The sequence below is a fragment of the Osmerus mordax genome, chromosome 24 (genome assembly GCF_038355195.1).
Source record: "Osmerus mordax isolate fOsmMor3 chromosome 24, fOsmMor3.pri, whole genome shotgun sequence".
Classification (NCBI taxonomy): domain Eukaryota; kingdom Metazoa; phylum Chordata; class Actinopteri; order Osmeriformes; family Osmeridae; genus Osmerus; species Osmerus mordax.
This window is the reverse complement of record NC_090073.1, coordinates 5,516,559-5,540,810: the sequence shown is the minus strand read 5'-3', so window position 1 is coordinate 5,540,810 and position 24,252 is coordinate 5,516,559. Positions and strand designations below refer to the sequence as shown.

The 24,252-nt window shown below is 46.4% G+C and overlaps 3 protein-coding genes across 3 annotated transcripts; 2 read left to right on the top strand and 1 right to left on the bottom strand.

The window, feature by feature from the left end:
• Positions 1 to 1,015: 1,015 nt before the first annotated feature.
• On the top strand, positions 1,016 to 6,427 carry LOC136932857 (phospholipid phosphatase 1-like). The gene is made up of 6 exons (XM_067228153.1): positions 1,016 to 1,415; positions 3,232 to 3,383; positions 3,667 to 3,953; positions 4,712 to 4,769; positions 4,965 to 5,141; positions 5,374 to 6,427. The coding sequence occupies exons 1-6, from the start codon at positions 1,358 to 1,360 to the stop codon at positions 5,500 to 5,502; spliced, it is 861 nt and encodes a 286-aa protein (XP_067084254.1). The 5' UTR covers positions 1,016 to 1,357; the 3' UTR covers positions 5,503 to 6,427.
• Positions 6,428 to 9,002: 2,575 nt separating this feature from the next.
• On the bottom strand, positions 9,003 to 13,754 carry LOC136932816 (ATP synthase subunit alpha, mitochondrial). The gene is made up of 11 exons (XM_067228083.1): positions 13,636 to 13,754; positions 12,946 to 13,021; positions 12,452 to 12,621; positions 12,041 to 12,214; positions 11,572 to 11,738; positions 10,992 to 11,292; positions 10,392 to 10,616; positions 10,170 to 10,277; positions 9,819 to 9,963; positions 9,519 to 9,669; positions 9,003 to 9,220 (listed from the first exon to the last, which is right to left on the bottom strand). Exons 1-11 carry the CDS (start codon positions 13,693 to 13,695, stop codon positions 9,142 to 9,144), a joined length of 1,656 nt encoding a protein of 551 aa, XP_067084184.1. The 5' UTR covers positions 13,696 to 13,754; the 3' UTR covers positions 9,003 to 9,141.
• Positions 13,755 to 17,758: 4,004 nt separating this feature from the next.
• ark2cb (arkadia (RNF111) C-terminal like ring finger ubiquitin ligase 2Cb) lies at positions 17,759 to 24,247 on the top strand. Its single transcript, XM_067228079.1, has 7 exons — positions 17,759 to 18,079; positions 18,242 to 18,370; positions 18,720 to 18,849; positions 18,968 to 19,072; positions 19,335 to 19,430; positions 19,885 to 19,988; positions 20,204 to 24,247. Exons 1-7 carry the CDS (start codon positions 17,847 to 17,849, stop codon positions 20,319 to 20,321), a joined length of 915 nt encoding a protein of 304 aa, XP_067084180.1. The 5' UTR covers positions 17,759 to 17,846; the 3' UTR covers positions 20,322 to 24,247.
• The last annotated feature ends 5 nt before the right edge of the window (positions 24,248 to 24,252 follow it).

Here is a 24,252-nt window from a genome sequence, read left to right as displayed (position 1 = left end):
GAGACCAACTGCCCCACACAATAGGACAACCAGGAAACAGAGGGGGTTCAAAGGTTGGGTCTTCATCATTGTAAAGTATGGACCACCCCCCACCACCACCCTACACAATATTCAACTGGCACTGAGTGCCAATGGATGACACTGAAACTGTTGAATAAAATATGTTGTGTGTTTAATTTAAGGGTTTGTATATATGCGTTGTACTAGTCTTTGTTTTGTCTCAGCGTACAACTATGTTATTTCACGGTGCTGGCTGTCAAGGTATTTTCCTCCCCTGACAACTCTGTATAAAATAGGCGTGATGATAATAACCTAAAATGTTTATTAAACACTTTCTCCAGCATCGTTGACTACAGCGCTTGTTGTTGTAATAGTATTATTATTAGGTTACTATAATAACCGACAGTAACCGGCGCTACTTGACTTTTCACTGTGGCAGTCCCGTGTATAAACAGCGTGAAACACTGAATATTGACAATTCCGAAAGTTCATTCAGTTGTTGATTTTGAATGGGCGTTCTTTCTGCAAACTGTTTGAAATGAATAAGTGGTGCTTGCTAGTGGAATTCAGGTCAGGGTGTGTACACAAGGGAAATTTTGGAACATTTTTTAAAACAGATTTATCTATTTACAGTCAGACATGCTTCACAGGTTTAGATTACATATGAACTTTTTATGTAGGTTGCGGTGGCTAGTGCAAATGCGGTATTTAAACATATCTTCACAGTAAAATATAGACTAAGTATCATTATAAAAACGTTGTTCGGGCTTGTTTTAGATGATGTTGATGTATCCAGCTTAACACCTCTCGTTGCCATGGCTTTCTATTTATAGTGCGGGTGACTAATACACTTCCCGAATTTGCGTGGCAAAGAGGAGTGGGCGGAGCCAACTGAGCATCGGGTGACGGCTGTCGTACGGCCAGCGCGGTTCACGATAGGCTCTTCACCTAATCCTGGAGTTCCTTATCATAAAGAGATCATCAGTGTTTTAGGGCATCTGCTGTGTCAATGCTGCCCGCGGGACAGGACAAGGTTATGTTTGGGACTGAAGAATAATTTGTATTATGAAGTTGGGTAGTGCCAAGTTAAAAGGGTGAGGGGTTGAAATATAGTGGTTGTAGGAGTAGCCTAGTTTGTAGAGTTTCCTTTTTGGCTTTGTAGATTAGAAGTAGTTTAGCGTGTTCTTAGTACTGCTGTTTAGTAGTCTACATTACACTGACTACACTGTTTAAACTTTTTCATGCAAATAGCGAGGCATGTTCTACCGATAGACAGTGTCTCTCGCCGAAAGAAAGCCGTCAGCCAATCATTCTGGAGTCTACAAATTTTTCCAAGCCAGAAACTCGGAGACACAAAATGTTTGAAACCGGAGGGATCCTGCTCGTCGTTCTTGACATAATCTGTCTAATCCTCGGTATGTAACCGCCTAACCTGTGTAGCCTAAACGTGTTGGTGTTGATCGATTACGCTTCTCACGTTTGGGTATTTATGTTGTGTTTATTTGGCTTCTGTTTTCTTGTATTTATTTTGATGACATGTAGGCAAAGCCCACGTTAACCAAACGGTATAGCCTGGTGGCTATCACACCTGTCCACGGACACTTTCACTGTCCCGTGTTCACCTTGACCCTTGACCAGGCCCATAAACATGATCATAACATTACTTCATTAGTCGAACTGTTAACTTGAATCAATCCTACAGGTTGGATACATATCAGAGAGAAAGAAAGAAATAGATATTAAGTACACACAATATAATTGGAAAGAACAAAGGAAGAATGGGGTTTATATTTCATCTGGACTGCTATATACAGCGAACCCACATTAATGTCTATGTGCGGTATTTTCAACAGCATTCTACAGTTGTCCGTACTCTGCAAACAGTTTTTCAGTTTGTACTGTATCCTCTTATCAACAACAACGGACAGATTTCTCTGTCATATAGACTGGACGATTGTCCACAAGGAGAGGCTGTGAGTGAGTAATTATTTTCGACGACTCAACTCCTCAGACTGGAATGTGTTTGACGGCCTGCTCATTCTGCTCTTGCCAAACGAACAAATCGTTCTCTCCCACAATAAAACCTGCGTCATTCTTTGGTAAGAAAGGAGTTCCCAAAGCAGGTCTCTCGTCCCTATATTGTGAAATCCTTCTCAGAGCATTCCAGGCTGGCGTTCCCATCAACCCTTGCCGTTGCCATTGACGAGCAGACAATAAACGAGTTACAATGCTAAACAATGGGTAACACATGCTTTCCACACTACTCAAAAAGCAAATCTGCCTAATCAGAGGCCTGTGACTCCCCTATAACTCACTTAGCCTGGAATCTGTAGACGGGCTTGCAGAGGAAGGGGCCTGACTTGGCAGAATCAAGATAAAGTTGGACCCTTCTATTGGGTCGACTAGATAAGTGATTGATCCATTACTTATACATCTCGTAATTCCGTGGGGGTCTGTGTGACACAAGGTTCGTTGTTAGGGGAAGGAGTTGGTGGAAGAGAAACTGTTGGTGTGTTTAGAAAGTGCCAGTCTGGCTTGATTTTTTTAATGAACTATCATCAGACTCCTGGGAGGGAGGGGAAGAACGTTCCCTCAGACCCTCGAGAGAAACTGTTTGCATCAGCTTTAGACACCTACTCCTCATACATGCACTGCAAAGATCAAACAATCAGTGCCGCTTTTGCTCGACCACATTTGGGTGCAGTGGTTTCTCTTTCTGAGCGCGAAGATGTCTTGCACAGAAGTATTCTTTTCGGCCTGTATAACATCATGATCAAATATTTACAACAGAAACACAACTGCGTATCAGCTTTTGTTACCTATATCAACAGTGCCGGTCCTTGCGACATAGGCAGCCGCCTAGGGCGGCATGAAGAGGTTGGGCGGCAATTTCCCAAGTGCATCCATATAAACGCCCTACCAGCAGAGGGCGCCAACCGTGGCACGTCCGTGTTGGGTGGTTTGCGCCCCTGGCGCCAACCTTGCCTAGGGCCCCAAATGTGCTAGGACCGGCACTGCATATCAACTAGGCTTCCTCGTTTCAGGAAAGAGTCGCTTGTTTAAACGTGAATGAGTTACACAGAAAGAGAAACAGGCAGGTAGACAGAGATTAGTGTCTCGTTTCTCGACCTTATCTTGTTGTGATTCAACTTTGCCTTCTTAAGTGCGCGATAAATGTCTTGACTGATATGTTTCCTTATCCCCCTCCTCCGTCTCTCTCCTTCCCTCCAGCCGCCCTACCCTTTGCCATCCTCACCCCTCAACACAACCCCTTCAAACGAGGCTTCTTCTGCAGCGACGAGTCCATCAGATATCCTTTCAAGGATGACACCATCTCCTACCAGCTCCTGGGCGGTGTCATGATCCCGTTCACTCTCATAGTGGTGAGACGCCGCTTCGCGTACTCACTGCCTAGTTTCTGCGTCCACATCCGCGTTCACAGACACCACATGCTCATTCAACACTGGTCAGAAATGTCCGACACCTCACCACAAAGACAATTGTCTTGAATTTGCAGGGAGTTTCTTTCTCACACAATAGTTGGAAGCACTAACGATTTCCCTCTCAGTCGGTCTCTTCAACGCGTGTTGCTAAGCGACGCACCTCCGTGAAACTGGGGACCTTCTCTGTGTGTCACTCGGACATGTCTTGTTTTTTTCTCTAAAGATGGTCTGTGGAGAATGCCTCGCCGTGTACCTGACCAGCCTGAAGACCAAATCCAAAGCCCCGGGGGCCTCCTATGTGTCCAGAATCTACAAGGCCGTGGGCAGCTTCCTGTTTGGGGCTGCCACTAACCAATCGCTGACAGACATCGCCAAGTACTCCGTTGGTCGGTTGCGGCCTCACTTCCTTGCTGTGTGCAAGCCCCAGTGGAGCAGCATCGACTGCAAGGCGGGGGGATATGTGGAGAACTTCACCTGCACTGGAGATCCCACCATGGTGGATGAGGCCAGGTAGGGGCACCTCCATGAACCGTAGCTGTACAGCTATTCAGGAATAACGTGAGGCCTATTCAGGGATATAACCCCTCCTTGGTTACACACTCCAGGGATAGATTACTAGAGAGTACTTTACTTGGATTGTCAGGATCAGACTCACATTTGTTGGATAACCAGGAATACACTCTTTTTGGAGTTGTGGGACATTCAGGAATGAACATCTTGACCTACAGGCTTATGAGGAAACACTATTCCTTAGTGTAGGGAGTCAGGTGGCTGAGCGGTGAGGGAATCGGGCTAGTAATCCGAAGGTTGCCAGTTCGATTCCCGGTCATGCCAACTGACGTTGTGTCCTTGGGCAAGGCACTTCACCCTACTTGCCTCGGGGGAATGTCCCTGTACTTACTGTAAGTCGCTCTGGATAAGAGCGTCTGCTAAATGACTAAATGTAAATGTAGTGACAGGCTAATTAAAGAATCAACTCGTACCTAGTTACAGGCTGAGTAAGGAATATACAGTTTCCTTATTGCCACCGGACTGTGTGTTTAAAATCCTGTCTCCCTCCCTCCCTCCCTCCCTCCCTCCCTCCCTCCCTCCCTCCCTCCCTCCCTCCCTCCCTCCCTCCCTCCCTCCCTCCCTCCCTCCCTCCCTCCCTCCCTCCCTCCCTCCCTCCCTCCCTCCCTCCCTCCCTCCCTCCCTCCCTCTCTCTCTCTCTCTCTCTCTCTCTCTCTCTCTCTCTCTCTCTCTCTCTCTCTCTCTCTCTCTCTTTTCAGAGTGTCCTTTTTCTCGGGTCATTCCTCTTTCTCCATGTACTGTATGCTGTTTCTGGTGGTGAGTACGACAGCTCTGACATATTGTGAGGGTCGTGGCTTAGAGTCTGTAGTCCCAGGGAGTCTAACTCAATGTGTCCTTACATTGGTGTGGAGGGTGATGCAATAGTGTGTGTGTGGACTCCTAACCGATGTGTGTGCTGGTGTTCAGATGTAGTGTGCAGTCTAACAGGTATGTGTGTGTGTGTGCTGGTAGCTGTACCTCCAGGCCAGGCTGCAGGTGCGCTGGGCGAGGCTGCTGCGGCCCACGGGCCAGTTCTTCCTGCTGGCCGTGGCTGTGTACGTGGGGCTGTCCCGGGTGTCGGACTACAAACACCACTGGAGCGACGTGCTCACTGGCCTTCTGCTAGGAGCCCTGGTGGCTATATTGACGGTGAGACACACCAGATGAGATGTGTGTGTGTGTGGGGGGGGGGGGGATATGATGATAATAATAATAATAATTATGTGTTCCTTTAGTAGACTCTTCTGATCCGACAGCACAGGCATACTAAACGATTTGAACATGCAACCTCTTGGTCCGCAGTAAAAAACGATCTAACCAGTGACCCCTCCCACTCAATCTCTCCACCCCTCCTTGGCTCTCTCCCTCCGTTCCCTCACAGGTCGTCTGTGTGTCTAATTTCTTCAAGCCGTCCGTCAAAGTGGTGGAGGTGGAGGAGGTAGAGGAGCAGTCACACACTAGTTTACAAGACAATCCGTCCAATGGAAACCACTACGGAAGTACCGACTAGAGCTCTGGTCACATGGTCCTAGCAGACAGCCAATAGGGAGGGCAGCCATACTGTATGTAAGTTAGCTACAACAAGTAGCCACACCCTATAACTGTTATACGACTACAAAGCTGGTTTCTGGCGTTTAGATGCCAGACATCAGCCCACAGAGGTAATGATGCTCGTCCTTTAGCTCAGTGAGAGATCGCTGTCTCAGGTCTCATGCTGTGTCTGTGTGGGCTTGGCTGTCAGACTTGAAGCTAGTGGAGAATGGCACCACAGAGGTTTATTGTTCAATAAATGGACTTCCAGGTGCGTAGGACATAATGGCTTATGTGTTTGTGCTGCTGGGCTATGGTAGACCCAACACCTGTGAATGAAAGATTCCCTCACATGGAAGCCGGGTGACTTCATGAACTCATAAATAATGTATGTACTGTTTATTCTCCGTATGTGCTGTATACAGTGTGTATATACTGTATGTACTGTATATATGTACTGTGTATATACTCTGAATGCTGCCTTAGTCAAAAATGCTGCTGCTACCTGCCCCAAATCTTCCCTGCAGAATCTGTGTTTGTGTGTGCGTGTGTGTGTTAGCGTGTGTGTGTGTGTGTGTGTGTGTGAGTGAGTGAGTGAGTGAGTGAATAATGCTGGCAGAGGTAAGGAACTATTTTGTTACCGTTTGTATAAATATGTTTGTATTGTTGATTGTCCTACTGTAAATCCTGTTGAGTGATTTTTGGGGGGCTTTTTAAAAAGACAAAACGCTACATCGGATGATGATGCCAATAAAAATGATTGATTATATCATTCCATTTAGCGACACAGGTACTGTGGAATGGGCGTACGCAGATGCCCTTGGTGCAGCACCACTGTGTTGTACCTGCTGGCTGGCTGAACCACTTTAAACGTTTAATAAAGCCTGAGCATTTCCCTGTGAAAACTTGTGTCTAATTCATTGACAGGTTTGGGTAGAGTAACACTACAAGTATGTAGATGTATAGAGTACCATGCAGGTGACTTCATTGTTTTGTTCTATAAGTTGTACCGTAGTCATGGAAATATACCTTTCGCATCCACCCTAACTGCCATTCTTTCAGTGCAGTCGATTTTAGCTTGAGTCATTTCATAAAGGGACTGTTGGAGCCAGGAGAATACAGATTTAAATGATTCCCGTTGTCTGTCCAATCAGCTCTGCGGCCTCTTCTACTTCCTGGTTAAGAAACCCGAAAGAAGATCCTCAGCTTTACTAGTTGATCACATGACATGACTGCTTGCAGAGAAGGATCTGATTTAAAAGGATTGTGAAAGGATGTATTTTGCATAGGCAGGCTGTGTTAAACATGGCTTCAGAGGAGGGCCAAAAGCCTAAGCAAGGTTGCGTTCCCCACCTGCATGTTGCTTTGTAGAAAAAACATCAAGATAAATGTGTGTTATTTTCATTGTAATCTTCTGAGCTTTCAAGCTCGTAGCTCCTATTGAACAGCCTATGATAAAGCTGTGTGCTGTATGAGAGCGGGTCGTGGTGTTTCCTGATGAGTCCTGTTCTCACGGGAGGAGAGGACTCTGTTCCTCTCACGGTAGCTCACCGTGTCCTGCAGGTGTTCTCGGTTCCTCTCCTGATTGGACGAGACAGTCCCAGACAGGACCACTAGAGATCCTCTCAGTCACAAGGTGCAGTTTCGTACGGACCTCAGCAGCAGCCAGCCGATCCATTTGTGGAGTCTTGAAATGGTATCAAACAGAAGAGAATCGGATTAGAAAATCATGTGACGACAAAAAAAAAAGAGTTCAGCACGTGCTGCCGGACAAAAACAATTATTATCCCCAAATATCATGGAATCATCGACCTCGGAGTAAACAATACTCTAGTATTTCCAGTGATAGTATTCTACACAATAGTCATATTTTCAGTGCTGGCTTCCTATTGATGACATTATGAAACTCTCCCAAATGTGCATGGTGGAGTCGATGTGTGGCCCTGGTCAAATAAGAAGACAATGCCTTGTTCTGTGTTCCCTGATGGCACGTGATACGGACAGACGATCACGAGTCGGGCAACAATAGTCCCATTACCTCAACTCTGTGGCCCATGGGCTTTCAGGCTGACACCACGGGACAGGCCTGTGACGCGCCTCCTTAGCTAGCCTCGACTCACATCCGGGACGTTTCTGTGGGGCCACAGGGGGCTGGGGAGCACTTCCTGGGTCCAGCAGCCTTCACTGTAGACTGAAGGAGGTTCGCCAGTTCATTGGGTTACTTGATCCAGGGCATTATTAAAGCTCCTTTACTGAATCTAGGTTTGTTTTATTTACATATGGCTTCTGCAAGCGATAACTGTTTCATAAGGTCTTATCAATTACATTGACCACAAAAATGTCATGGTTCAAGTTGAGGTTTCAAGTTTATTTGCCATTTGTGCATTATATATATATATATTTGAGGTGAGTGTGAGGCCATGGTGTTGGTCCTGCCACAATGCTCCTGCTGTACCCTCTTACACAATAGCTTTGGATGACAGAGTCACTATTCAAAGCCCTTCACCACACAGGCAAACAGTGACACTGAGCACTGCTGAACTGAATCTGTGGACTAGAATTGTAATGTTCTTTTATGATAGGGGACGATAGGGGTTGTTTTTATGATAGCCATTTTTTTATATATAGCTTATGACATGGTGAAGGAGTGTTTAGTACTGCTATCCTATTGCTGTTATTTCCTTCCTTCAGAGTGCATGTTTTAGTGTCATGGCCTCACATGGCCTGGGTCTTCATCACCCTCTGGTGGTCATATTTGGAATTACATTAGTTAACATTTGAGCAGATATCCAAAGCAATGTGCAAATAGATCAGTGTTCGTCAATCCTGGTCCTCGGGGAACCCACTGTCATGCATGTTTTAGATGTTTGCCTGCTCCCACACACCTGATTCAAATGAATGGTCGTTATCAAGCTTGTGCCGAGATTGAAAATGCCCCATTCATTTGACTCAGGTGTGTGGGAGCAGGTAAACATGTAAGTCATAAAGGAGAGTGGGTTCCCTGAGTACCAGGGTTGATCGACATGAATGTGAAACACGTGTACATATTTATATTTCATTCATAAATGAGAAGTGGGTCAGATTTTCTTGTTGTCCGCAAGTGAATGCAGACTCCTTTATTATTAATCAACACCACTCTAAGCTTTATTTCAGTCCCCATTCGCACACAAAGGGATTGATGGATCCTACTGGAACCCTAGGTTGAACAGTACTTTTGAAGTTCAACAATGACTGCCACAGATTACACAATGTTCTATAGGCAGCTGAATGAAACAGTGACTCGTTATTTTGAATCAATAGTTCCCCCCTCCCCCCGCATCACAAACGAATACCGTCCCGAATTTAAGCGCGTTCTAAACCGTCATCTTAACTTATATACTCAAGTCTCACATTTCTAACATACCGATCCATCGCTACCCGAGCACACCCACCCAGCATCTTTGAGGAGAACGCACATCTGAAGAACTTTACAGCACAGGATGGTTGTAAAACGGTTTATTCTTCTTAGGAGAAATCTGTACATGGAGGTGTAGTGGCCCCTCAGTGTTCACATACATAAGCACAGTGGAGACGGACAGGACGAGCAGGCTGAAGGACCAGGGAGCCGGTGGGTCACGCTTTACTCAAAACTGGACAGGAAGGTCAACACAATCTGCTTCAGTGTGGCATCTGACGCCGGTGAGATCTGCCCGTCGGTCCTGGAACGAGACACACCCAGGGGGTTAAAGACGTCAGGTGGGGGAAAACAGCGAGTGACAGGATTTGCCTAAACAGACCATAAGGCTGTGCAACTACAGTGATTTGGAATTTGACTTATAAAGATGTTAAATGTTCCATTTGACAAAATCAGAGTTCGTCAAAAAGCTTACACTCGAATAAATAAAAACTTTCTAACAGCTTTACCATGTTGTCACTAGTACCACACCAAGGGTATTAGCCTGTGTCCCTGCAAAGCCCTGTATCTAACAGAAGTGTCCAGGCGGTGAGTGCTCCTACCTGATAGTGGCCAGCAGGTCTTGGTGCTGGCTGAGAACATGCTGCAGGAAGGCCTTCTCGAACTTGGTGATCTTGTTGGGATCCATCTTGTCCAGATGACCTCTGACCCCGGCGTAGATGACCGTCACCTGCTCCTCAATAGCCATGGGGCCTAGGTGAGGAGGGAAGATGGCAGGGGGGGGGGGGGGGTGAGGAGGCATGTGAGCATGGCAGTCAACGCAGATCTCAGGACACATTGCTCGCTGGTGTTCTCTCAGATACGCCCAGACGCTCCGAGGAGGCGGAGGGGGGGCTACTCACAGTACTGTCCCTGCTTCAGGAGCTCCGTCAGACGGACTCCACGGTTCAGCAGCTGCTGGGTGGCGGCGTCCAGGTCGGAGCCGAACTGGGCGAAGGCAGCCACCTCACGGTACTGGGCCAGCTCCAGCTTCATGGTACCGGCCACCTGGAGGAGGAGGAGGAGAGGGGAAGGCCTACAAATGTTGGATCCGTCATGTTTTACCTTAATTTCCTTCACTAAAAAAGGTCATGCACCATCAGTATGATTAAAGCCCAGTTTGAATTCATTATTAGGTCATGTTAGGTTGTGTGGTTGGGTCAAAGCCAGTTCCAGGTGACGGAAGGCTCAAGGCTCGACTTGTGAGAGCGTACCTGCTTCATGGCCTTGGTCTGGGCAGCAGAGCCCACACGGGACACAGACAGACCGACGTTGATGGCGGGACGGATGCCCTTGTAGAACAGCTCTGTCTCCAGGAAGATCTGAGATGGGGAGGGAGGAGACAGATCGGGTCAGGAGGTCGTCACGTCAACATCTCCCAACAGCTGACCCATTCACAGGGTCTGCCACATCCAGGGGCACACACACACACACACCTGTCCGTCTGTGATGGAGATGACGTTGGTAGGAATATAGGCCGACACGTCGCCAGCCTGGGTCTCGATGACGGGCAGGGCCGTCAGGGAGCCGCCGCCGAAGTTGTCGTTCATCTTGGCCGCCCTCTCCAGCAGACGGGAGTGCAGGTAGAAGACGTCTCCGGGGTAGGCCTCGCGGCCGGGGGGGCGACGCAGCAGCAGGGACATCTGGCGGTAGGCCACCGCCTGGGGGAGGAGACGGCACGGTTAGGGATTTGGAAACGGCCGTTTCCCCCAAACCTGACACTCACAAGACACCAGGTCCCAACCACTGACTGAATGCCTGAACCCAACTCTCCTTCACATGTGGTTAGAGCGTCGACTGCAGACCCTAACCCCGTAGCATACGTTCGTATGAAAGTGTCTGCTAAAACGCCACATTACAAGTCATAATTCATTCATTTGGCATAGGCTTTTATCAAATGGGACGTACAGTGGGGGATCTGAACCAGCAACCTCTTGATCTAAACAAACGCTCTAACCACCGAGCTATGACCCCCCCCCCCCCTCCCCAATATACCACAGATCAACTTTAGAGAGGCCCTGCCGGCTACAACTCACCTGCTTGGACAGATCGTCGTAGATGATGAGGGCGTGCTTGCCGTTGTCTCTGAAGTACTCCCCCATGGAGCAGCCGGAGTAGGGGGCCAGGTACTGCAGGGGCGCGGCGTCCGAGGCGGTGGCCGACACCACGATGGTGTACTTCATGGCGTCGGCGTCCGTCAGCCTCTTGACCAGCTGGGCCACGGTGGACCTCTTCTGGCCGATGGCCACGTAGATGCAGTACAGCTTCTTCTTCTCCTCCGTGCCCTCGTTGAAGCGCTTCTGGTTAATGATGGTGTCGATGGCGATGGCGGTTTTGCTGAGGGGGGAGGGGGGGGGGGGGGAATCACAGGCGTGTTTAGCGGGTGCTTTTTTTATCTGAAGCGGTATAGAAACAAATATTCATTTTCCACAGAGATATTTTGCCTTTGTGCACTTTCCTTTGACATTGAAATTGTATTCATTTAGCACGCACGTCTACCCAAAGCGACATATTTCTGTTTTAAAAGATTCATATTTGATCGCTCTCAAACCCCATCTGTAAGACCATCATCACACAAGTTAAATGTTTGTTAAAGGAAAACGTATATTCAAGTACCCAGTCTGCCTGTCACCGATGATGAGCTCACGCTGCCCACGCCCAATGGGCACCAGGCTGTCGACGGCCTTGATGCCCGTCTGCATGGGCTCCCGGACGGAGATGCGAGGGATGATGCCAGGGGCCTTCAGCCCCACGCGCCTACGAATACTGGAGCCCAGGGGGCCCTGGGCAGGGGAGGGGCAAGATGGAGGAGCAGGGGAAAGGATCACCGTTAAAATCAACAAAAATCTGAAATTCAATGACTAAGTCCAGTTACAATGCAAGATGTCTTTGGAAATTCAAACCATATCATCGTTATCCAAATTCAGATATTCTGACATTTGATTGAAGACTGTCGTTACTATGCATGCATGCGGAAATTAAAATCAGTAATCAACCGGCTCAAGTCGTACGGCGTCTCGGTCACAGCTACAAACAGCCCGTTAAATGAAAACGCCCACTGACCACGGTATCCTTCCCAGCATACCTTGCCATCGATGGCGTTTCCCAGAGCATCCACCACGCGGCCCAGCAGCTCCTCCCCCACGGGCACGTCCACGATGGCGCCCGTCCTCTTCACGATGTCCCCCTCCTTGATCAGCTTGTCGTTACCGAACACCACCACGCCCACGTTGTCGGGCTCCAAGTTCAGAGACATGCCCTGAAGGGGAGAGGTCGTTCCCAGGTTATCACAGCTGGTTCAGTAAAGAAACGTGGATCTGGGGCTCTTAAATGAGCCGAGTGTTGGAAGAGTTATTGTGGACTACTGTGCAAGAACAAACAAAAAAAACTGTCGTTTGCTGGGACTATAATACCAGTAATATGAGATCTTATGAAAGTATTCAAGTGATCATCCGTCTTATGTCTATCTATGGCTGGGGGTGAGGGCCAGCCTTGCCTTGAGTCCAGAGGAGAACTCCACCATCTCCTCAGCCTGGACGTTCCTCAGACCGTACACCCTGGCGATACCGTCACCGATGGACAGCACGCGGCCGGTCTCCTCCAGTTCGGCGCTGGTGTCAGCCCCCGTGATCTTCTCCTCCAGGAGGGACGACACCTCGGCGGTGCCTAGGAGACAAAACCAGGTTTCTCAAATTCATTGTACGTCCTTCAGACGGTCAAAAGTCGTTCAGTGTAACGTCTAAGAGGCCTTGATCTTAAGTTAATTTAAAGTGGCTTGCTTGAATTTAGAATTCTCAAGTTGTCTATATCCTATTACAAATATAAATGACCTACAAAAGGGGATGTGCTGACCCATATATACCCCCAATAAAGGTCAAAGCTGGTTGCAGAGACAAGAGGGTCCCCTTCGGGAACGACCAGTCAGCCATTGTGCCCTCCAGTTTCGCTGTCTAGTCTACTCAGTCAAACCATAACTTGTTGGCTACCAACCTGTCTTCTGAAGCCATGGTCTTTGTGTGTGGAGGTGATTGACTCCTACGCAGGCAGCGGCAACATTCTTAGACACCTGGGGGGGAAATGGGGTTGAATTCATTGAATCTGCTTCATGAAATTAGACGCGTTGGTTGCTGATAGCCATGTATACGGTAAGTGTGTTGTCGGCCCAGGCATATTGTACAGTAGCAATGTAGCCATGCTAGCTCACGTTACCGACACATTTGACATCTGAAGCTAAAACGTCGGAAAAACTTTTATTGGATGATTACATTGTCTTCCTAATTCTTATAATAAACAAGTAAATGTGTTAAACTAAAACGACAACAGTTTCAGTGTGTGCAACTAAGGGCATGGTGGGAGTCAATTCCTGACCTTCAGCGCTGATCTGACTGAGTTGATTTAGCTAACGTTAGCTGGCTTTCACAAACGACAGCTATTAAAAATAATGATTAAATATGCAGCCGTTGAAGGGCAACATGTCAATATAATGTCTAATGTCATATGTTTCATTGTAAATCCTTATGTAACTACACGTTAGCAGGAACAAGACGTTCTTTAAGCATTTGAAGCGCGTCAAGGTACCTCGCGGCCTGTAGTGTCATTTACGCCAACTTCATTATTTACTGTACAAAACATGCAGTTAATACTGTAACATTGTCTGGTGAATTTGTTTGTAATACTCACAAATCCAGCCCGTCTAGGCAGAGTTCTGGCCAGAGCCGCTGCAACACGCACAGATAACATTTTTGTCGGGGGGTGAAAGTGACCTGTCCTCCACAAGCTGCAAGGACCCTGTAGTGCTGGGCTTTGCAAAGTAATGGCTGTATTTCTTCTGTTTTATGTCAGGCACGATCAAAAAATAGGTCTCGCAAAACATTTCTGCCCCCTGCCGGAGAGGAGTAATTTCCCTATTCACGGGTGCAACACTGCCTCCATTCGCTTTGGAACTAAAATTGCATAGCTATCTGTCGTCGATGCTTTGTGTCAACGAGCAGCAGCTGTCAGTGTTCGGTAGCTACAGCCGCTTGAATGTAGCCTTAGCCAGGCAGGAGATTGAAACGGACCATCCGCATGGGCTATTTTGTCTCTCAACACCCAGCGGCAAGATACGGATCCAAGGATGGTTTTAGTGCATGTCGGATATCTGGTTCTACCTGTATTCGGCTCAGTAAGAAATAGAGGTATTTGTCTTTACTTCATTTTGAGCATCTACTTGTGCCCTGTTAATCTTAATATTCCACTGCAGCTGCTAGCTAACATCAGCCTGGCCGAAATTCTCGTAGCTAGCAATCTAGCTAACGTTAGCCTACTGGCTAGTTAATCGTTCATTATTTTATCTTCGATGTGCCTACTGCTGGCTGACTAGCTATTAGCTCGACGTTTACTCAAATATTACAACAGTAATATATTACGTCTGATTCAAGACGGCAATGTTATAAGCGCCACCTTAATGGCTAGTTTTATCCGAGCGTTTGAAGGTTAATGTTAGCCTCTTGGCTAACATTAGCTTTCCTGCTGCTGGTTAGCCAGCTAGCAGCAGTGCTCGAAAGTCAGGGGGAAGCTGTTTTTGCTAATCCCTGGATGATGTCATTTGAAGATCACAAGCTAGCAAGCTAACACATAGCTAACGCTTGCCAAAAAAGGAATCGTTAAAGTTCCTGTACCAATAAAATGTACACCGCTGAAATTCATAATTCAAATATATTATACAGCGAAATATAACCGGTAGGCCGATTGGGTAAAGCAAGTGACAGGAATGAATTTCCGACCAAACACGTCGTAATGAAATGTCAAAGAATAGCAGCAAGGAGGTTTCTCCAATTGCCGTTTCCCTGTCAGCAAAGCTAAACATGGTAAACAACATCCATGACTACTCCAGCTACAGTGTAATATATTAATTTCATACAGTGGCATCAATGATTTCATTGTGCTTTTATTTCTGTTCTTATTTCCTGTTTCATAGTATCGAGGCTGGCTCTACATTCTGCATTTATCAGATCTTTGTCGTCCCCCCCATTGTGTAGCTAATGATCATCTGCTGCTGTGTGGTGTGGCGTGCCCTCTGCCTTGTTCTCTGCATTTAGCTGTATTGTGAATCCTTTCTTCATTTCCTCTTTCCATCCGAAGACGACACATTGGTATTAAAAAGCACCCCCAGGAATGTGTTCAGCCATAGAGTATTTTCATGTGAAACAGACAAAAAAAAAAAAAAAACACACAAATTGCTAACACCTATAGCAGAGCACCCTTTGTCTATATTTGTGTCAAGTTGCTGTAGAGTTAACCCATTCTAGTTCTGTAGAGTAAAATGAATGTCATTGTGTACCCCCATCCAGTCTTAATAGACAACATGCTGTAAATTCCTGTAAAGTGGATACATTTTGCATGAACAAAAATTTTGCACTGCATTGTTGAACACCAGTATTTGGCCCTCCCCCATTTTCCTTCACTAAAGATGCATTGTACAAGTCTTGACAATTTATTTGGATAATAAATAAGTAGTTTGTAAGTCATTTTAAAATGAATGAATGTCATGTTTTTATCTAACTGGACATGACATACCCTTCGTAGTACGCCTGTAAATAAGGTTGTACTCAAGGGAAATTAAATATTTTAAAAAAAATTGGCAAAAACAACAAAGGTACAATGCACCTGAGCACAACCTGTCATGACTGTCTCCATGTTTAACCCGCCTTTCCTCTCAGAAATTGAGGCCATTGAAACACACTGAATATTCAGGCCCACTGATGCCAAAACAAAGTCATGTAGGCAAATACTAAGCAAGCAGACACACACTGGTGGTTCATAACTTTCCAAAACCCTCCCCACTAACAAAAGTACAAAATGCTATCCATTTCACAGGGATGACTATCTCCTGCACTGCTACAGAAAATCCTTTTTAATAGAATAACAACGTCTCTATGTTTGGTTGTGGTCTCTCTACTTCTGGTAATAGTTCTCTCAATGCATGGTCACATTATGATTCATGATTTTGTTGTTGTTGTTGTTTTTCTGTTTTAATTTTTTTATTTATTTTTTTACATTGAATCGTAAATTCCAATGTAATCTTTCTGTAGTAAAGATGTACCCAGCTGTACTGTAATCATGTGCTATAGCAAACACGCCTTCTCATTGGATGCTGCATTTGTTCTTTTTAACCCTAAATGAAGCATGGTGGGTCTTGCCTTAAGCCTGTTGTTTATTTTTGTTGCATGATATTTATTATTATTATAGCGTACTATCACAAAAAAACAAATTCCACATATATACTAATATTTTTCAATAAAGAATATAGTATTTTTCCTAACCTTCAGTGTGCTTCTTGCTGATTTCCATTTATTGCCTTTCCCCTGCCCTTGTCCCTACCTGTCCCCCACCCTTTCTACACCCTCACCCCAGCCACCTCCTCTCCTGTGTCAAAGATAGACTGTTTCCTCTGCTCTCATCACTAGACATGAGTCTATCTGCTGTCATCCATGGTGATTGTTTTACCAGGACACTTGAAAGTGCAGTGCGCTAACCATGCAATCAATGCATTGAACCAAGCCATCAAGGCCAGCCTATTTTCTCAAATGAATTTGGTAAAAGATTGGGTATGACAAAAATGTCATTGATAATGGAATATTAAATAAATCAGAAATTTATAATCAAGAATAATTGATTATAATCAACAGGAAGATAAGCCACCGCACCTTTCAAGTCCTCCAAGCAAATGCAATGTAGACTGGCTATTCATGGTTTCTAGAAGTTGTCTTCATATGAACATTTGTTACATAACCTTTTCACCCAACAACGCAGCCCGTTTCTAGGTGCAACAAGGCCCTGAAGAAAGGTCTAAGAGGCAGGCTAGATTTAGATTTGCATCGGCACAAACTTCTCTTTAATCTCCTTACTCCATGGTTGAGAGGCTCCACATAGCTCGGAGGAGAGATTAAATGTGAGGGACCAACCGGTATCTTGAAGGAGCTGATCTCTCTGCTGTGGCTCTGTAAATTGGAGCGCAGTATTAAACAGCAGGACAGAGCCCTATGGAGTGATAGTGTTAGACGCTCTGCTTTGCTTCTTGGGAGACATCGGCCGCTGCCTGGCTGCCAAATAGCTGCGGTTAGTGAGAGCATGAAAACCAGGGGAATGGCATGCAGTGCATTCCAGCTATTTCCCCTCAACTCTCCATATGGGAGGGCTTTGAATTAGAAGCTCTGTAGTAGTAGGAGAGAGAGAGATGGACTATATCACTGTATGAGCTTTCCACGTCTAGATAGGTGGATTGGGCTGGGAGAGTTTATAAAGAAAGGGAGGGAGAGAGTCGTTTGTCTGATTTGGAGTATTGATGAGTGAGGCTACACACCACCCTTAATGAATAATTGATTCATTAAAAGAAATAAGTAAATGGCAAAACCACCAGGAATTATATTCCACATATTATTTGTATACTGCTACGCTAGTCCATTCTCCACACATAACACACAGTGTGGCTTGAAACACACTCCAGTAGGCACACGCTACCCTGATCCAGCCTTTTGCCGAGGAGACAGATACGCAGAGGTGAGGATCCCACCAGAGGGCCAAACTGATGGCAAATAAAAATACCTTTTATTCACATAAAGCACATCCACACAGGATTCACTCCATCCTGTCTCCCCCCTCCTCCTCTCCCCCCCACACTCTGAAGTGTGTTTTGTACTCTAGGTAAGAGGTAGGGCTTTCTGCAAAGATGACATCACAATTCACACACAATTAATTCTACCTCTCGGCCCGCCCCCTCCTCTCCAGTCGTCTGATAGGCTCTCTGTCTTCCCACAGGATCCCACTTCAACAGGCAGCAGCAGCAACAACAGCACAGCCATGCTACCTCCTGCCGACACTTCCAGCTAGGTCCCCAGGCCCCGCTGCACATGGACTTCACTATGCCCCACCCAGGGCAGCCTCAGTCGGGCATCAACCCCCACCTAGCCCCCCCAGGCCACCAGCACGGCCCTCAGATCCACCCGCCCCTCAACCCCCTGCCTGCGCCCCAGTTCCAAGACCTCCCCACCCCACCCTTCCTACCTCAGGCCTTACACCAGCAATACCTCCTCCAGCAGCAGATCCTCGAGGCCCAGCACCGACACATCTTGACTCCCTCCAGGTACTGGTCAATGGCTGGAATTCACTAAATGTTCTCCATGTGGAACGATGTTTAGAAGGAACTTTTACATACTACTCTGTGTGTATGTGTCTGTCTGCGTGTCTACTGACACAGGATCACAAGTGTGTGTAACCCCTGTGTGTGTGTGTCCTCCGGGAACAGGCGTACCCCAGAGAGAGTCCCCCACCAGCCCCACAGGATGAGGCCCGGGTTCGAGTTTGCCCCCCCACTCCATGTCCCCCCCCAGCCCGTGGTCCAGCAGCCCCGCTACCTGGCAGAGGGGACGGACTGGTAAACCACACACACACTCACACCTGACATAAGGGACGCACATAGATACATACACACCGGACAGAGGGGGAGGAATGGCACACACACACAGATACCAGGGTGAGATGGGACTGGTAGTCATTATTTCTAATAACATAGTGGGGATGGGTATATCTCAGTGGTAGAACATTTGACTGCAGATCCAGAAGATCATAGGTTCAAATCCCCTTCTCGGCACGTTGTTTGAATACAAGCGTCTGCAAAATGAATACATTACCTTACCAGCCATTTTTGCATAAACTGAGTGTTCCTAGACAGTTAAGGGTTATGTTTCTAACTTTGATGTGTGTGTGTGTGTGTGTGTGAACAGGGACCTGAGTGTTGATGCTGGGCTGCCCCCACATCAGTACCACATCCACCCTCTGCCACAGCACTACCAACACTACCTGACCTCTCCCAGAATGCATCACTTCCCCAGGAACAACGCCTCCACACAAGTGGTGAGCCCAGCACAACCTCTGTCACATTCAGAGTCGAGGGCCGTGTCCAGTTACGCAGGTGAGTTTGATTCGTCCTCCCTGGTGCAGTAAAGGTGCGTCTTGTTGTGTTCCCTCCCAGGTGGTCCATGAGATCAGGAACTACCCGTATCCACAGCTCCACCTACTGGCGCTCCAGAGCCTCAACCCTTCCCGCCACGCATCGGCTGTCAGGGAGAGCTACGAGGTGCACGCACACACGCACCATTATCCCACTCCGTGTCTACCCTATCACATCCTGTCTGTCAAATCAGTATCCTTCCTGTCTCCAACTCTTTCTCCCTCTCCCTCTCCCTCTCTTCTCCTCTCCTCTCCTCTCCTCTCCTCTCCTCTCCTCTCCTCTCCTCTCCTCTCCTCCCCTCCCCTCCCCTCCCCTCCCCTCCCCTCCCCTCCCCTCCCTCACATGTTCTCTCCAATCCCGTCTGACCTCTCTCTGCCCCTCCTCTCAGGAGCTTCTCCAGTTGGAGGACAGGCTGGGCAGCGTGAACAGAGGAGCCGTCCAGACCACCATCGAGAGGTTCACCTTCCCTCACAAGTACAAGAAGGTAAAACAAAACTAGAAGAACATTCTTGCAGACATGGAATCGCTGTGGAAGGGGCCGGAACACGTTGAATGGAACTGCATGAATAAATAGTAGATACAGTTACGAAGAATGTCATTTCAGTTGGTCAATCATGACCTTTCAATATTAATAATGTACTCATATATTAATAATGTATGCAGATGCTCTTATTAAAGCAACATGTAGCTGAGGAGGGGGGAGGGAACCTGTGACCTATTGACTTACAGTCAAATGCACTAACCACTAAGCTATAACTTCCCCCATATATTGCTCGGAACCATTGTGTTACGCATAGAATCATAGCATGAAGTACTTAAGCGCTTTTGTGTGGACGACATACAAAGCAGGTGAATGTATCCACGGCTCACAGCTGTACAGTCTGAACCAGGCTGGTGGAGGAAGTGTCTTAGTGTTATTGTTTGGTGGCATTCTCCAGAGGGTCCTTCAGGACGTGAAGATGTATCTGGAGGATGAAGAGCTGGACACAGATGAGAAGTGCACCATCTGTCTGTCCATGCTGGAGGACGGGGAGGATGTCAGGTGAGACTACTTTTCACCCACGGACCCAAAGGTTAACTTTACCAGAGGTTAACTAGTGCAATATACACATGTTTATAAACTCAATAGAGTTTTACATTATATTCAGTTTTCACTATTGTGTCAATTGAATTAGTGTTCTTCAACCCTGGTGTTCAGGGCATCAAGGCTCTGAATATTTGAAAAGTTTTAGATGATCTTGTTCTCTTCTTCCTCAGGAGATTACCCTGCATGCACCTCTTCCACCAATTGTGCGTGGACCAATGGCTAGCCACCAGTAGGAAATGCCCCATTTGCCGGGTGGACATTGAGACCCAGCTGACACCAGAGAGTTGATGCCTCCTCTCCACCCCTGGCGCTCTGGATCTGGTCTTGTAATTTCCCTTCGCCCCCCCCGCCCCTAGGGGGAGCTCTGCCAAACTAACCCTCTTAACATCTGCATCACGCTTCTGATCCTGCCTTCTGAGCCTGCTGGAGAGGACAACCGAACGAGGAGGAGATGGGGTGAACCAAGCACACAAATCAAACACAGCGAGTGGGGCCTCCGATGGATGGACGGACTGATTTGATGACAGGATGGATGGCCAGGACCGATGGAAGGATGCGAAGAAGGAGAAGAGGAAAGGCAGAATGTATAGACAGATGTGCTAAGCCCTAGATGGTTCTCTGTTTTATTGTGAACACTACTCTTACTAACCCCAAATCCAACTGTCATTTTGATCAAGATACTCAGAGACCAGGTGGTGATCCCCCCCTGACCAGAGTTGACCCCTCGACTCCACTTCCCCCAGTGTTGTGTATTGTGTTGAGACCTACAGAACAGTTCTAGCTGTTCTCTCAGACTTTTGGTGTCCCCCTTCCCTTCCTCCAATCCTGGCCTGGGAAGATTCCCTAAAACTAGGGGTTTTGACAGGACAGGGAGGGGGGCGACGCAGGAGTGGTCTGGTGTGATCTCTGTGTGTGGCTTGATGCTAATGGTGTTCTGGAGTAAAGTCTTGTCATTGATCGCAAGTGTGTCCGCCAGAGAGTTCCAGTGTTGTGTAGCAAGCAGAGGCCCGGCTTTAGAATGTGAAAACACAAAAGAATCTCGTCTCTCACTCTTAACAGACTATGTTTGGCAGCGCGGCCACGCGTCATAGGTCAGGAGGAGAGACGATGGGAGTTGGGTCGACAAAAAAACTAAACAAGTCCCTCCCACCCACACACACACACTTTCCCCCTGAAAATATAATCTCTTACATGGATTTGGATCTTGAGCAGTATCCATCTGATTGGAAGGTGGCATTGTAGCGCTACCCGCAGGCATGGCTTGAGTTCAGTGATGTGTCGTTGTGCCGTAGAGTCCCCCCGCCCCTCCACACACACACACACACACACATGCACGCACACACACACCTAGAGCGGGGGCCTCATCTGATCTGCATGCTGCTGTCTGTGTGGCAGGCTTGGGCTGTGTTGTGATTGTGGAACAGTAATGCCAGTAGTAGGGCTGTCTATCTGTCTGTCTGCATGTTAACCATATACAGGGGGGCAGAGCTCATCCTTCGAGTCACATCCTGGTAGACACAGACCTAAACACATGCAGCTCCATGGACCTGTTTCCACCTCGTGATTCCTACGACCGCCGCTAGCCCTACAGGTTAGGGTTGGTCCTACTGGTTCACATGACGGTGTAGGCTAGCTTTACTAAAGGTTTGGCTAGCATTCTCTAAGGTCAGGTTAGCCCTATTGGTTAGCCTCACGGGCTAAGCCTGAGCTTTGCACCCGCAGATGAGTAGATTGTGGGTCTGTGTCTACTAGAAACTCAGTACTTGTAGTAGCCTCATCCATAGCACGACCTGTGGGGCTGGCATGGGTTTGAGGATGCAGTGCCTGTATGTGTGTGTTAGCTAGGAGTGACTAGAGCATAGACTACCAGTTGTATGACTATACCAGTACCTTATTGCCTAAAGGACAAGCACATGTGATTTTAACCTAGTAAACCGCCTTTGTTGTGTATTGGCTTCCCTTTCATTTCAAATCTCTGTTGCTCCCGTCGTTTGATCAAAAGAAAAAATATATAATTGCGTCTTGTGTTACGGGAAGCGTCTTATATAGTTGGCCTGTGTTCTATGTGCTAGAATGTGTATGGTTGTCTCCCCCATGATAGTGGTGTATGGTATTGCTAGAACAACTGTGACACGTTCAGTGGTAGAAGCTCTATTTCATGCATGAACAATGTTGGTGTGCTTCACCCTAAGGAGCGTGAAAAGGGAGAAAAAGCCATTCGTTTGAAAAGAAAAAAAAAATTACCAACCAAACAATTCTTGTTCTCAGTATTTAGGATGTGTTGTTTTGTTTTTTAATGTCTTATCTTCCATTTCCTTTTCATTATTTCTCTTTTTTGTTGGTTATTTTTCTTTCAGCTGATTTGTTTTGATTGGAGTAGAATCATGCCAACTCGGGCATAGGACTTGACAAGGCCTACTCAAGTCCCGGTTCGGTTTTTTACAATTTTAACGATTATAGCTGCAATGATGCATACATATATTTATTGTTGTTATAATGTTGCTTGTGTTTTGTAAATGCACTATAATATGGAGCTGCCTGAGTTTGGTGGTGTGGCCGCGTGGGGTCTCCTTGTTCTAGCTTATGCGTCTGTGTTGAGTCACGAGCATCTTCATACTTCCTTGCGTGCTTTGGGAGAATAACTTGATGGCGTTGCATTTGTATTTTTGGGTTTTCTTTGTCTAAAAACCTCCACTTGGGAAAAAAAACTGAAGACAGATGACCGTGGAGGGTCGCTAGTTCACATAGAATGCTGTGATTTAAGATGCCTTAAGTATTTAACAATCATAATTTATTACTAACTGTAGCTAGCTATTGTGGTGGCATATTCAATGTCTTTATTTCATAACTTTGCAATCTAATCAATATATTTATTTAGAAATAACATAAAATGTATAAAAAAAACAATACCTCATTATGCATTGGTGGTTGGGAAGCTTCAGCATGCGGGTGAGTTAAAGTAAAAGAGACGTAGTTGGGGTTCGAGTGTTCTGAACACTGTTCATAGCTGACGTGGTGCTGTTCAGATCTGCGTAACATTCCATCCGCTTAATCTCCCAGGTCCTTCATCTTTCAGGTGGGCATCTTTAATTAGCTTGGCGGGATTGATAGAGCATGTAGCACCCGCGCACCAGTCTCATATAGCATGGCCTGTTTACTCTGACATTGGGAAAACAATACAGCTTTATTTTTTTATGTTTCGTTTTTTTCTTTTCTCTTTCTAATTGATCCGACAACGTTTGTGTATTTGGCATCGTAGTATCTAAAGTCAGTGCATATTTGAAAACCCAAATGAATAACTGTAACTTGGTACTTTGTATTGCTGGCAAATGCTATGTGTGTGTGCATGTGTGTGCGTGCGTGTGTGAATGAGAGAAAGAGACATTAGGGAGGCAGTTAACGAGCTAATTTGAGCTAATGATCTTATTGCAAAAGCAGCATTTTTCTGATGTATAACTGTGGTCTACAGTAGTAAATATGTTCCACACTTGGGATCGATAATAAGCTAACCACTTGTTTTTTCGCAGTGCATTTACTTAACTATGTATTAATCCTACATATAACTGTACCATATATTGGATTGGATTGAAGCAGACAGATTTTATTATGGTTTTCCCGCTCTCACTGGTCTTAGCCCCACGCCCTTCTCAGCACAGCACAGCGCATTACAGTCCGTTACTTCAGACCAAACTGGACCGTAGCCATAGTATTAACCGAAGCTGGCGAACTGAACGTAGATCAATAAGCACAAGCTCTCTAATGCATGTCTTCTCAGGTTTTCTATGTGTATGTGGGGGTAGCTCTGTAGACGTGTTTCATATGATGCTGTACCTTCTTGAATATTACAGATGTTTCTTTGCTGCTGACAAAATGTTGTTTATTAACCTGCCAGTGAAAAAAGGGAAGCGGCCATCTTTGTACAACACACTGCTGTTTTGCTGTTACCGCGCAATGTTTTATGATCTGGAGTATTTTATAGACAACGTAGAGGTATGTATCAATAATATGAAAGCAATAGCTAAATCATTATGAAGAATATCATGATCAGTGAACATTGTGGAGACTCTTTAGATTCACTCTGGGTGGATTTTGTACTGTATTTATTACTAATGATGCAAAAAGTTGCATAGCTTAACCCAAACTGTTCTGTCTTCTTTTTTTATTTTTTATTTATTGTCTTGTATAGGATCTTTTTGTATGTGTTTTACAAATAAACTGC